The sequence below is a fragment of the Eimeria tenella genome, genomic scaffold (assembly GCF_000499545.2).
Source record: "Eimeria tenella Houghton genomic scaffold, Eth_scaff104, whole genome shotgun sequence".
NCBI classification, from domain to species: domain Eukaryota; phylum Apicomplexa; class Conoidasida; order Eucoccidiorida; family Eimeriidae; genus Eimeria; species Eimeria tenella.
Window position 1 is genome coordinate 1 of NW_013541466.1, and position 14,197 is coordinate 14,197.

At 48.6% G+C, this 14,197-nt stretch overlaps 3 protein-coding genes across 3 annotated transcripts; 1 reads left to right on the forward strand and 2 right to left on the reverse strand.

The window, feature by feature from the left end:
* Positions 1-491: 491 nt before the first annotated feature.
* Positions 492-1,946, reverse strand: ETH_00032915 (uncharacterized protein; the record flags this gene model as incomplete). The annotated part of the gene is made up of 1 exon (XM_013372696.1): positions 492-1,946. The coding sequence occupies one exon, from the start codon at positions 1,944-1,946 to the stop codon at positions 492-494; it is 1,455 nt and encodes a 484-aa protein (XP_013228150.1).
* Positions 1,947-3,363: 1,417 nt separating this feature from the next.
* On the forward strand, positions 3,364-9,424 carry ETH_00032920 (uncharacterized protein; the record flags this gene model as incomplete). The annotated part of the gene is made up of 13 exons (XM_013372697.1): positions 3,364-3,471; positions 3,944-3,964; positions 4,430-4,555; positions 4,979-5,150; positions 5,548-5,629; positions 5,836-5,980; positions 6,487-6,786; positions 6,994-7,081; positions 7,294-7,424; positions 7,709-7,761; positions 8,115-8,286; positions 8,679-8,766; positions 9,342-9,424. 13 exons carry the CDS (start codon positions 3,364-3,366, stop codon positions 9,422-9,424), a joined length of 1,569 nt encoding a protein of 522 aa, XP_013228151.1.
* Positions 9,425-12,706: 3,282 nt separating this feature from the next.
* ETH_00032925 (uncharacterized protein) lies at positions 12,707-13,670 on the reverse strand (the record flags this gene model as incomplete). The annotated part of the gene is made up of 2 exons (XM_013372698.1): positions 12,707-12,956; positions 13,165-13,670. 2 exons carry the CDS (start codon positions 13,668-13,670, stop codon positions 12,707-12,709), a joined length of 756 nt encoding a protein of 251 aa, XP_013228152.1.
* Between the last annotated feature and the right edge of the window lie 527 nt (positions 13,671-14,197).

Here is a 14,197-nt window from a genome sequence, read left to right on the forward strand (position 1 = left end):
ATAAACCCTCAGCAGCAAATAAATCCTCAGCAGCAAATAAATCTTTAGCAGCAAATATATCTTCAGCAGCAAATATATCTTCAGCAGCAGATGCATTTAACTTCTATTTAAATTGTTAATAGTGAGAAAAGCCCAAAAACAAATAGGCCTCAGCCAAGGTTCAGGCTGCTGCTGCAGCTGCTGCTGCAGCAACAAAGCGTAAATTATTTTCCCCAGAACATCGAAGGATACAAAGAAGCAAAAAGGCTTCTAGAGCTGCATCACGGTGCCTGCAGCAGAAGCTGCTGATAATCAACACTGTTGCTGCTGCTGCTGCTGCTATTGCTGCTGCTGCTGCTGCTGCCGCTGCTGCTGCTTCCTTTCCCGTTTCCTCTGCGCCTGCTGCTGCTCCTGCTTCCCCTCCTCCTCCCCCTTCCCTCCTACTGCTGCTGTTGGTGCTGTTGCTGCCGCTTCTCCTGCTGCCGCTGCTGCTGCTGCTGCTGCTGCTGCTGCTAGTCATCGTCGCACCTGGTGAGAGCAGCTAGCTGGCTAGCCAGCAGCAGGGCCTTATCGCGTCTCTTTGGGGAGGAGACAGAAGGCCCTTGCTGCTTCAGCTGCAGCATTGCTGCAGCAAGAGCTTCGAAGGCCTCGATCTCTGCTGCTGCTGCTTCCTCTGCTGCTGCTGCTTCCTCTGCTGCTGCTGCTGCTTCGGCTGCTGCTGCTGCTGTGGACGGGGCTGCGTCCGGCTGAGCGGACCTGGGGCGCGAGGCAGCCGTCTGCTCCTGCTGCTGCTGCTGCTCCTCTTCCTTTGTCCTGCTGCTGCTGCTGCTGCTGCTGCTGCTGCTGCTGCTGCTTGATTGATCTGCGCTGCAGCGAGTCAGGCCCGGCCACATGTGGCACTGCAGCGCCTCCGCCACTTTGCGCAGCCGCCGCTGCTGCCGCGACACAGCAGCAGCAGCAGCAGCAGCAGCAGTGTCGGCATCGGCAGCAGCAGCAGCAGCACCATCTGCTGCTGCTGCTGCTGCTGCTGTTGCTGCAAAGCACAGTTCTATGCCCTCCATGTAGACGTCCCCCAGAAAGGGCCAGACTTCTGTCTCCCTGCTGTCTCCGCAGCAGCAAAGTCTGCTGCTGCTGCTGCTGCAGCAGCAGCTGCTGCTGTGGGGTTTGCAGTGAAGGGAAAGGATAAACTTCAGAGGGACTCCGCTCACCCACCAATCCTCCGCTGCTTCTATTTGCTGCAGTTGCTGCTGCTGCTGCTGCTGCTGCAGCTGCTGCTGTCGCTGCTGCTGCTGCTGCTGCTGCTGCTGCTGCGGTTGCTGTTGCTGCTGCTGCTGATTGCCTAAAGGATTTGTCCTCATGAACTCGGGGGGCTGTAGGTGTGTCTCCGCATTTGTTTCCCTTGCTGCTGCTGCTGCTGCTGCTGCTGCTGCTGCTTTGTCTTTTTTGATTCTCTTGTATTCGTCAGCAGCACAAATAAATACAACAGCCTCGAGCAGAGTCTCACTTATGTTATTTGCTGCGCTGTTGCTGCTGCTGCTGCTGCTGCTGTCAGCAACTTGCTGCAGGCCCTCAGCTCCGCCATGGCCTCGCTGCTGCTGCTGCTGCTGCTGCTGCTGCAGCACAGCTCTAATTTGTGAAGTGTAATACTTGGTCTTTATGCAGCAACGCCAGCGCGGGTTGCTGCTGCTGCTGCTGTTGCTGCTGCTGCTGCTGTTGCTGCTGTCGCCTTCCGGGTGCACGGTCCCGAGCTGCTGCAGCAGCTGCTGCGCCACCTGCTGCAGCAGCAGGGGCCCCCCCATGTCCGCAGCCTCAGCAGCAGCAGCAGGAGTCACAACGAACAGCAGCAGCGGCAAACGGGCGGCCCCTAAATGTCCACCAGGGGGGCCCCCAGAGGGTACAGCAAGGGGGCCCCCCGTGGGGCCCCCGGGGGGGGGCCCCCCAAAAGGTACCGCTGGGGGGCCACCCATGGGCACAACTAGGGGGCCCCCAGGGGCCCCTTCTAATTCTGTATTCATTGAAGTATTGAAAAGATTGAAAGGGAAACAGCAGCAGCAAAGAAAGAGAGGTGTACGACCCTACTTTGCTGCTGCTGCTGCTGCACTTGGCTGAATTTTGGAGAATTCTGCTTCTTATTGGATTTATTTTTGTTATTTATTTAAAATTTGTTTATTTTTTATTTATTTTTAATTTATTATTTGGATTTAATTCGAAAAAAAGAGAGAAGCAGACACGCCAGAGACGAGATGCCGAGCCGCAGCTGCTGCTGCCAGCCAAGCAGCAGCAACAGCAGCAGCAGCAGCGGCTAAAGCAGGAAATGAATTTGGGGATTAATTACTTTGTTTGATTTAATTCTTTAAAATTCAATTAAAATAATTGAAGAATTTAAAACAAATGATGCCACCGTAGCAGCAGCAAGGCACAGGGTGGGGGGGCCCCTAGAGGTCGGAGGCCCCCCTTAGGGTTTAGGGTTTAGGGTTTAGGGTTTAGGGTTTGGCTGTGTTTCAGCGGTTAGTCCTTGCTTTGGTATATTCTTTGAAGGTGTTAATTCATTTAAGACTCAGTCAATTGTTTAGCTAGGGTTTAGAGTTTATTCTTTTGGATTTTTTTTGCTGCTGCTGCTGCTGCTGCTGCTGCTGCAGCTGCTGCTCCTGCTGGGCGTCGATTCACTACGGGTCGTGTTTGGGGGCCTCGACTTTCTTTGGTTTCACCTCCAGCATTTATTGACTCAAATTAATTCATTTAATTTCATTTAATTTCTTTTTCGAAGTATTTAAGGCAGGGGCTCTCCAGCGGCCCGCGAGACCCTCAGCCAGCTGCAGCAGCAGCAGCAGCAGCAGCAGCAGCAGCAGTAGTAGTAGCAGCAGCGGCTGCGACAGCGGATCCCTTAGCGGCAGCAGCAGCAACAATAACAGCAGCAGCGACGGCAGCAGTAACAGCAGCAGCAACAGCGGCAGCAGCAGCAACAGCAGCAGCAACAGCGGCAGCAGCAACTGGAACAGGAGCAACGCCCTTCTCATCAGCAGCAGCAGCAACAATAACAGCAGCAACAGCAGTTGTAGCAACAGCAACAACTGCAGCAGCAGCAGCAACAACAAAGCAACAGCAACAACAACAACAGCAGCAGCAACAACAACAACCACAACAGCAACAGCAGCAGCAACAACAACAGCAGCAGCAGCAGCAGCAGCAATAAGCAGGGCAGCTGCTGCTTGCCGGCTGCTGCACCTCCGTGACCCGAACCCCCCCCCCCGAATAAAAGCAAATTATATTATTTATTTACTTATTTATTATTTATTTATTATTTATTATTTATTATTTATTATTTATTATTTATTTATTCATTTATTTATTTATTTGTTTATTTATTTATTTATTTATTTAAAAATGGGACAAGAGCAATCCGCCGTGCTGCAGTCCCCCGGCTTAACAGCAGCAGAAGCGCGTTTGCGCCCAACCGCCAAAAAGGAGACAAGAAGAGCAGCAAGAACTTTGGTAATTGCTTCTGCTGCTGCTGCTGCTGCTGCTATTGCTGCTGCTGCTGTTGTTGCTGCTTCTGATGCTGCTGATGATGCTCTTGCTGCTGCTGCTGATGCTGTTGCTGTTGCTGTTGCTGCTGATGCTGCTGCTGCTGCTGCTGCTGATGCTGTTGCTGCTGCTGCTGCTACCGCTGCTGCTCTTTTTGTACATTTTTTGACTGCTTGTTTCCCTTTTTGTCTTCTCTTTATTTCCTTTTGTTTCTGTTTTCTTTTTTGTTTCTTTTTTGTCTTTTGTTTTTTTTCGTTTTTTTTCTCTTTTATTTTTTTATTTCTGATTTACTTCTTCGGTAAATGTGCAATTCTTTATTTGGCTCTGCCGCACACTGGCTAGCTGGCTGCCTAGCCAGTTGATTAGCTAGCTAGCTAGCCAAAAGCAGTTTTTATTTATTTTGTTTGCTGATGTGCATTTGTGTGTCTTTGCGCTGCAGAAGCGGTCAGCTCCAGACCGAGTAAGCTTCAAATAGCTAGCTGGCTAGCTAGCTAGCTAGCTAGCTAGCTGGCTATCTGGCTCCCTAGTTTCAAATAGCTAGCTACATAGTCAGCTAGCTAGCCAGCTAGCTAGCTAGCTCCAGGGCTGAGCCGTTAGCTGTCCAGCTCATTAGCTAGCTAGGCCCCTTGTGTCCGTCTCAGCTTCGGTAGAGTGAAGCCTGTGGAGCTTGTTGGCTAGCTAGCTAGCTAGCTAGCTAGCTAACCAACGTCTAGCCAGCTATATAGCTAGCTAGCTAACCAGCTAACTAGCCATCTGCCTGGCCAGGAAACTAGCCAGCTAGCCACCTCGCCATCTAGCCAGCTAGCTAGCCAGCTGCCTAGCCAGCTAGCTAGCCAGCTCGCTAGCCAGCTCGCCAGCTAGCCATCCAGCCAGCTAGCTAGCTAGCTAGCTAGCTAGCTAGCCATGTTTTGGGCGTGCGTTGCAGTTTATGGGCCTGGCGGACGTGAAGGACCACATAAAGCCAATAAGAGAAAAAGAAGAAAAGAAAAAAGAAGAAGAAACTTTCGAAGGACTTTTTGATCTTGCGAAGCAGCTCAAGGAGGAAAAAAAGGTATTTCTTTATTTTCTAGTTTTTACTTTTTTTTAGTGCTCAGTTAGCTCATCAAATGGATTTATTTAATGTATTCTAAGAATGTAATCGGCGAGACAATGCATGCGTTTGCATGCATGCATTTGCATGCATGCATTCTAATTGCATGCATTTTGCATGCATGCATTTGCTTGCATGCGTTTGCATGCATGTATTTGCATGCATGCATTTCGTGCATGTATTTGCGTGCATTTGCATTACTTTATTTGCCTATGTTTGCATACATGTGCATGCAGTAGTGTGCATGCATTTGCATGCAACTAGATGCATGCATGCATGTGCATGCAAGTGCATGCACTTGCATGCATGCATGCAAGTGCATGCATGCATGCATGCATGCATGCAAGTGCATGCGTGTTGCGTGTTTGGGGCTGTTTGGACCAGAAGAAAGAGGAGTTGGAGGTTTCTGTTTTGGACCTTCCGGAGACTTTGGAAGAACCTTTAAGTTCCGAAGAAGAAGAAGAAGAAGACAGAGGAGTTTTCCACAAAGATGTTTCTCTTTTGAAACAGACTAATGACATTTTCCATCCAACTTGCCACCCCGTCGCCATCGAAGGTCCGAGGCCCACTGGCCACTCCGCTGCATGCATGCATGCATGCATGCAAGTGCATGCATGCATGCATGCATGCACGCAAGTGCATGCATGCATGCAAGCGCGTGCATGCATGCACTTGCATTCTTCATTTGCATGCATGCATGCGTGCATGCGGGTGCATGCATTTGCATGCATGGCTTTGCATGCATGCATTTGTGCGCATGCTTAATTTGCATGCATGTGTTTGCATGCATTTGCACGCATGTCTTTGCATGCACTTGCGTACATTTGCATGCATTATTGATGTACTCCATTATTATTTATTTAGTCATTCACCCATTTATTCTACTTATTTATTTATTTATTATTTATTTATTTATTTATTTATTTATGTGTTTATTTATTTTTTGTTTTCAGGGGAAGTGGCAGTTGGCTCTATTCTTACCTTCAGAGATGACTCTCCCTACAGCAGGGAGTTTTGTGTTTACAAAATAGAATGGTTTGTTTATTAATTAATTAATCAATTACATTCAAATAAATAAATTAATAGTTAATTAATTAGTTAATTAACTTATTTATTTATTTATTTAGTTGCGGCCTGCTGCTTGCTCAGAGAGCTTCTTTTATGTGGCTCTGTCGTTGTAGCGCAAGCTCGAAATATGCCATTTAGGGTTTAGGGTTTAGGGTTTAGGGTTTTGTTTGCAGGGTGGAGAGTTTGTCTGTGGGGGAAAGCGAAGTTTTCAGCATTTTACCCCTGGCCTTTGGAGCTCCAGATGTTTCTTTAGAAGTTCCTCCAGAGAGTCTTGGGAAGTACATTTGCGTCAAGGCTTACCGCAGAGTCGAAGACCAGGTCCCAAACCCTAAACCCTAAACCCTAAACCCTAAACCCTAGACCCTAGGGCCTCGGGCCCGCACACTGAAGCTCAAACCCTAGCTGGAGAGGCGCAGTTGTTTACTCTCCAACGCAAACCGTAGCCCGTGACCCCGAACGCTCTAAACCCTAAACCCTAAACCCTAAACCCTAAACCCTAAACCCTGGGTCCCACGCCCCAAGAACTTGGCGTTCTGCCTTCGGCAACGGCGCAGGCAATGAGCAGCTTTGATAAGCGGTTCAGTCCCTAAACCCTAAACCCTAAACCCTAAACCCTAAACTCTCGGGTCCACACCGTGAAGCCCTACCCTCAGGCCGCAAACTATAGCCATAACCCCAAACGACCTAAACCCTAAACCCTAAACCCTAAACTCTACGCAGTAATGCCGGAGCCCGTACCTTAGCCACTAAATAAACCCTAAATCCTAAATCCTAAACCGTAAACCCTAAACCCTAAACCCTCGAGTGTGTATTTTATCTCGCAGCTCCGAGACACTGAGTTGGCCATTCCAGAGGACGGAGTGTACGACCAGCACATTGGCAACTACAGGCGGAGAACAGGCGTTGCTGCTGCTGCTGCTGCTGCTGCAGCAGCAGCAGCAGCAGCAGCAGGCGCAGCAGCAGCAGGCAAACCAGCAGCAGCAGCAAGTGCTGCAGCAGAAGTCGTCTCCTCCTGCATCGGGGGCCCCGTGCTGCTGGCAGCAGATGTGGGGCTTACTATTCTTAAGGCCCTTGCGCGGGGAGGGTTTAGCTGCGCAGTCAAACTCAGAGATGTCCTCGACGACGTAAGCTGCTGCTGCTGCTGCAGCTGCTTCTGCTGCTGCTGCTGCTGCTGCTGCTGAAGCAGCAGCAGCCTGGGGTCTGTACGCAGCTGCAGCAGAGCAAATAGTTATGTTGAATTTGGAGGAGCTTGAAAGGTCCAGTTGCGCATTTCGGATCTCTTTTTGCTGCTGCTGCTGCTGCTGCTGTTGCTGCTGTTGCTGCTGCTGCAGACTGGCAGGGCAGTGCCTCTAGAAAGAGACCCAGTGAGAGCCGCAAAAGCCAAAGTCAAAATTCCGGCAACTTTCACAATAGATGACAGTGAGACCTTAAACCCTAAACCCTAAACCCTAAACCCTAAACCCTAAACCCTAAAGGTTCTTCAGGGGCTTTATTTCCTTGCTAGGAGCCGAACACGTAGCCCCTAAAGCCTAAACCCTAAACTTCAAACCCTGAGCCCTGAATTCTAGCCTCCAAACCCTAAACCCTAAACCCTAAACCCTAAACCCTAAGACTGTGGGACTTTTTTGCAGGCGTGCTGGAGCTGCGTTATCCGAAAGACTTGATAAGTATTGATGAAAATGGAAGAATTAAAATAAATAAAATTAAAGATCCTGCTGCTTCCGAGAAAGCCACTATTGAACAGTCTCTCGATCGCGTCGCGGTAAAGCCCCACAGGGTTTAGGGTTTAGGGTTTAGGGTTTAGGGTTTGGGGTTCAGGGTTTGCGGTTTTGCATCGTTCTTGTGTTTGAAGCAGCTATTTTGCGTTTAGGGTTTAGGGTTTAGGGTTTGGAGTGCACTTCGTATCCAATATCTGCATGCATGCATGCATGCAGATATTGGCTGCATGCAAACACCAGTGCATGCATGCATGCACCACTGCGTGCATGCATGCACCAATGCATGCATGCATGCATGCATGTATGCATGCGTTTGGGGCTTTTTTAGGTGAGGGCGTCTAAGGGTCCCGAGACACTTGTTTTGGCTTTGCCGCTGAAGACGTAAGTTTAATTATTTATTTAAAATTAATTTTTGAATTAAATTAATTAATTTGGCATTATAAAAGATAATTTGGCGGGTAAATAATAAAAAATAGATAATTATACGTATATTTAAAAATAAAAAAAATATAGTTTTTATAATTTGTTTTTCCAATAAACAAGCAAATCCATTCAAACTTTGAGAAGAATTTTATTTCTAAAATTGGATTTTATTGTTTTTAAACGTTTTAATCGGAATAAATTTTAAATAAGTTTTATTTTTTTTTAATATTTAATTCGAAATAAATTTAAAATAAAAGATTAATTAATCAACAGAATTGTAGTTTATCTTTTATTTTATCTTTTTTTGTTAGGCAACGCATTGCGCTGGGGGACCATCAGCAGCACCAGCAGCAGCTGCTGCTGCTGCACCAGCAGCAGCAGCAGCAGCAGCAGCAGCAGCAGCTAATTCGCTTCGACGTGGACCCCGCAGTTGGCCGCGATGTTGTGCTGCACCACTGTTTTGCTTTTCAAGCAGTTAGGCGGGTAAGACTTTTAATTTAATATTTCTTTCTTTTTGTTTATTCCTCTTAGCTCTTTCAAATGCAACTGCTGCTGCTGCTGCTGCTATTGCTGCTGCTGCTGCTGCTGCTTAGAAGTAGAAAGAACTAACCCCGTAGGCGCCAGCAGTAGGCCTCCAGAGGCGCTGCAGCGGCAGCAGCAGCAGCTGCTGCTGCTGCTGCTAATGCTGCCAAAGTACCAATTCTGCTGCCGCGGCTGTGTTTAATGCTTCTGCTGCTGCTGCTGCTGCTTAAGCTTTAAGGACCCAATTCGCGCTGCAGCTGCTGCCTTTTGCGCTGTTGCTTCTATTCCCGCTGCTGTTTCTCCCGTTCGTCATGCTGCTGCTGTTGCTGCTGCTGCTGCTGCTGCTGTTGCAGGCTCGGCTCTCTCGCTCCACTTTGGACTCATGGTATAACACGGGCAACTTGCAGGCACTGCGGGAGGCGGTTCAGAACTTCCTAGAAGGTAAACAGAAAAGACTAGTTAGCTGGCTAGCTAGCTGGCTAGCTAGCTGGCTAGCTAGCTGGCTAGCTAGCTAGGTAGCTAGCTGGTTAGCTAGCTGGTTAGGTAGCCAGCCGGCTGGCCGACTGGGTAGCTCGCTACATAGATAGGGCGCTTCATGAGCTTGCCGTCTTGTGCCTAGTTAGCTAGCTAGCTAGCTAGCTAGCTAGCTGGCTAGCTGGCTAGTACCCGTCTGTCTAGCTTTCGAGCTAGCTGTCTGTCCATTTGTTTATCTGTCCGTCTAACCAGCGAGATAGCTAGCGAGCGAGCTAGCTAGCTAGCTAGCCATCTGCCCATCTACCTCTTATCCTATCCATCCATCTGCCTATCCGACTATCAGGCTAGCTAGCCAGCCAGCTAGCTAGCTAGCTAGCTAGCTCTCTGTCTATCCCTTTATAGCTAGCTAGCTAGCTAGTTCTCTGTCGATGTATCCCTTTATAGCTAGCTAGCTAGCTAGCTGGCTAGCTAGCTAGCTAGCTAGCCAGTGGCGGGGGGGTGGGTGTTGAGAGTGTGTTTGTTGCTGTGGCTAGCTGCTGCAGTGGAGTCGCTGGCGGTGGTGGAGGCGCCGGCTTTGGAGAAAATGGGAACAACTCCTTGGTCGATTTTGAACGCGAGATTTTGAGGGGTTTTTGAGGTGTACGTACACCTGAGCTGTGCATAGACACCTCAGGTGTACGTACAGCCGCCCGGGTGTACGCGCACCTCGCTGCTCTTTCGCCGGGACCTGCTTCCTTTGCACTTTTATTATTATTTTCATTTGCATTATTGCTGGCTTTGTTTCCACTTTTTGCCGCGGATTCCGCTAATAACGCCACCCCGGCGGCGCGTGCATGCGCGCATGCACAGCTGGGGTGTATAGGCAGCTCGCTGGGGTGTACAGGCAGCTCGCTGGGGTGTATACGCAGCTCGCTGGGGTGTATAGGCAGCTCTCTGGCTGCAGGGAGTGCTTTTATTTGCATTTAAACAAAATAAAACCCAACTGCTTTTAAAAGCTCTCTTATTTGACAGTATATTTCGTTTTGAGGGAAAGCTAACACTTGGAAGTGCAATTAATTCGTGTGCTAGCTAAAATGGGGCGCTGACTTTAAGCGCAGCAGCAACGGCGCAGTCTTGCTGCTGCTGTTGCTGCTGCTGTTGCTGCTGCTGCTGCCGTTGCTGCTGCTGCTGCTGCTGCTGCCTGGACACAGCAGCAGTTGCCGCGGCAGCAATGAGGCTCTCTTACCTCTCTGGTTTGGGACAGGAAAATAAAATGAATGAAAAGCAAAAACAATAGGACAATTAAATGCTGAGTTAAAACTAAATAATAATTAAAATGCCAAATGAGAAACGAGCGAAATAACGAACACCTCAGACGCACCAAGTCTGAGGTGTACATACACCTGAAGGCCGCAGTTGCTGCTGCAGCAGGCGGGACCTTTTTATGTTTTAAATCAAATTTGTCAAAGAAGATTTATTAAATGAATTTGAAGCATTCATAATAATAAGTGCATAAGAGGCTTAAATTGGAAATATGGTTTTAGAAAGAATGCATGCAAATGTGCATTTCTTTTATTTGCATTTTAGTTCTTAATTTTAAAAATGAAAATAGTGAAAAAGACTTCACGCAGAAACGCATGCAAATGTGCATTTCTTCGAATTAGAATTCATTTATTTTTCCTTTTCTTCAAATGCGAAATTCAACTGTGCGCATGCAGTGTGGGAAAACGCCCCAAAAGAGAAAAATTAAATAAAACAAGAAGGCAAAAAATAAGAAAACAGAGACAAAAACTAAATAAAATGCAACTGCGAAAAGTTGCATTTGAAGAGCTCTAGTGTCTCTTAAACTTCTGAATAAAAAATATCTTATTTATTAATTTATTTTTATTTTTTTGTTTTGGCAAATTTGCAAAAATGCTGCACTGGCTGGTGGCTCGCTGCTGCGGCGAAGAGCGCATGCAGAACAGGTGAGAGGAGTCAAATGGATTAAATTTGGGATCAAAATAAAATAAATAAATAAATAAATAATTAAATTAAATAATATGTCCCGCGTTTTGTGCGCAAATAAACCACATAAAGAAGTTTCCGGGCCCCTTTGCTGCTGCGAGATAAAACAGTCTGAGGTGTACAGACACCGGAGCTGCCTATACACCCGAAGGCCCCTGGGCGCCCCGGCCCCAAAAGAAAGGAAAAGCCTTTAACTGCCTTTTAATTACTTTTATTTTCTCTCTTTTTGCCTTTTAATCGCCTTTTTATTCAATTTTCTTTCTTTTTTCGAACCCCAGAAAAGACCATTATAAAGCAGCAGCAACTCCTGGCCAAATCAACTTCTCTAACGCAACACGTCAACCCAGAACTCAAGGCCGACAAAACCCACCAAGGGGGGCCCCCAAAGGGCCGCCAAGGGGCCCCTAAGGGGCCCCCCAGGGCCCCCTAGGGGCCCCCACAACCCCCAGCCCCTTGGTAGGACCTTGGGGACCCCAAGGGGCCCCCAAGGTCCTACCAAGGGGCCCCCACGGGGCCTCCAAAGGGCCCTTAAATGATGCCTCAAGGGGCCCCCAAGAATCATTCAGGGGGCCTCCAAGAAGCCTCTTAAGGGGCCCCCAAGGGGCCTCTTAGGGGCCCCCAAGAATCCCCTGGCAGGAGCCTAATGCGGCTCCCAAGGAGCCCCCAAGGGGCTCCCAAGGGGCCCCCAAGGGGTCTTTATGAGGCCCTTTGGGGGCCCCTTAATTACTATAGAGAGAAGCCACGATGAATTAAAAAGACAAAGACAAGAAAAGCAAAAGCAAAGGGCGGTAGGAGATACAAACGCAGCAGCAGCAGCTGCTGCAGCAGAGGCTGCAGCAGCAGCGCTAACTGCAGCAGCAGCTGCAGCAGCAGAGGCTGCAGCAGCAGCGCTAACTACAGCAGCAGCTGCAGCAGCAGCTGCAGCGGAAGCGCTAACTGCAGCAGCAGCGCTATCTGCAGCAGCAGCTGCAGCAACTGCAGCGCTAACTGCAGCACCAACTGCAGCAGCAGCAGCAGCAGCAGCTAAACGTCATCATCAAAATCAGAAGAGTGGCGCTCGTCCAGCCTCAGCAAATCGAAGCGGCCAAACTCCGTGTCTCTCTGCGCAGCAAAAGCCCCACGCATGCAAAAGAAAGCCCCAAATTGCATGCATGCATGCATGCGCGCATGCGTGCATGCATCCTATTATCCATGCATGCATGCATGCATGCATGCATGCATGCCTGGAAACTAAATGCATGCATGCAAACATGAAGCCCCTAAACTCGATAAATGCTCGCAACCCAAAAGTCCCGTGAATGCCGCCATGCATGCAAACAGAAACACCGAAACGTGAGCTGCTGGCATTTTAAAAGCCCCAACTGAGTGCATGCAAGCATGCATGCATGCGTGCATGCAAGCATGCATGCATGCATGCATGCGCTGTGACTATTTTGGGGCCTTGTTGCTGACCTGAGGGCGTTTTCGGGGGCCTCTCCTTCTTCTTAAAATGAGTCGAGAAATAAACCAAAGAGATCCAACACCCAAAAAAGAAAAAATAAATAACCACCAAAGAGCAGCAGACTCGTTCCTGCAGCAGCAGCAGCAGCAGCAGCAGCAGCGGATGCGGCAGAATTATGCGTCGACGCAGCAGCAGCAGCAGCAGCAGCACAAGCGGCAGCGTTGTGCGTGGACGCAGCAGCAGCAGCAACAAAGATGCAGCCGCAGCACGTGCTGCAGCAGCAGCAGCAGCACCACCTTGCGCCAACGCAGCAGCAGCAGCAACAGCAGCAGCAGCAGCAGATTGCTGCAGCGCAAGAGCAAGAACGCGGAATGCAACAGGTAAACAGAAGACGCAAAATGGATAAATGACAAAAAGATAATCAGCAGCAGCAAATTAAATAAATAAAAGAAACTGAAATGTTGAAATTAAAAATAAAAATTACTTTTGCTGCATGCACATTTCCTCTTCTTCATTCCAAGTTTCTCCTTCAGGACATTCAACAGCAACATCGTGCTCCAGTGCATGCAGCGGCAGCTCCTGCTGCTGCTGCTGCTGCTGCTGCTGCGGGTATTCGGAGAAGTGGTTGTGGGGCTGCAGCTGCTGCTGCTGCTGCTCCTCCTCCTCTTCCTCCTGCTGCTGCACACTTGGATGTGGCAGAGGCCGCACAGAACCTGGCTCCGGTTGCGCCCTGTAGCAGCAGCAGCAGCAGCAGCAGGAGCAGCAGCAGCAGTAGCAGCAGCAACGGAAGCAGCAGCAGCAACAATGCACCTCAGCTTGGGTCGATGCCTCTGCGCCGCAGAGAAAGTAGCAGCGCTCGAGACAGACGCAGCAGCAAGTGCAACAGCAGCAGCAGCAAATGCAGCAGCAGCAGGATTTGGTGTGAAGAGAATACTAACCTATAAGGATCAATTACAGCATCCCTTTCTGGTTTAACGAATCCCACGGTGTCGATTTGCTGCAGCTGCTGTTGCTGCTGCAGGTGCTGCTGCTGCTGCTGCTGCAGCAGCAGCTGCTGCTGCGTGAGTGGCAGCGGTGGGGGCAGGGGCCCCCCTTTCCAGGGTGTGGGTCTCTGACCCTGAGCAGCATCCCCTTCAAACAGCAGCAGCAGCTGCTGCTGCTGCAGCTGCTGCTGCTGCTGCTGCTGCTGCTGCTGCTGCTGGCGGCCGAGCCACTCGAAAGAGAAGGGGGCCCCGTTTGCTGCCTTCATGTCGATCTGCAGCGTTGCTGCTTCTCCTAGGGCCCCCAAAGCAGCAGCAGGAAAATAAAATGACCAAACTAATCCTCCTGCTGCTGCTGCTTCTTCGTTGCTGTCCAGCTTCACTTGGGCCGCCGGGTGTACGTACACCCCAGAAGCCCCCAGCAGCCGCAAAGCCCCTTTTGCTGCTAAAGAGCCTTCCTCCATTGCAGGCGGCTCAGACAGCCGCAGCAGCAGCTGCAGCAGCAGCAGCAGCAGCAGCGCAGCAGCAGCAGCAGCAGCAGGACAGTGAAACGGGTTCAGGTTGCTTTAAACTGCTTCAAATGAATTTTAATTGATTTGAGTTGATTTAAATCCATTTAAATTAAGTCAAATCAATTTAAATTAATTAATTCAATTCATTTAATTGCTTTAATTAATTTAATTTAATTAATTTAAGTAATTTAATTACCAATAAATCTTGCCCTTTCTTGATCGGCACACTGGGGTCCGGGTGTATAGCCACCACAGAAGGCTGCATGCAAAAACTCGAAAAGTGGAATTTAAAATTTTAAATAATTTAAAAAAGATTTAAATGATAATTTAGTATAATATAAATATAAATATAAATATAAATATAAATATAAAATATAAACATAAATATAAATATATATATAAATGTAAAATATAAATATAAATATAATGACTTTAAACAAATAAACTCTAAATTTTACAACTGTGACTATTTCACATTG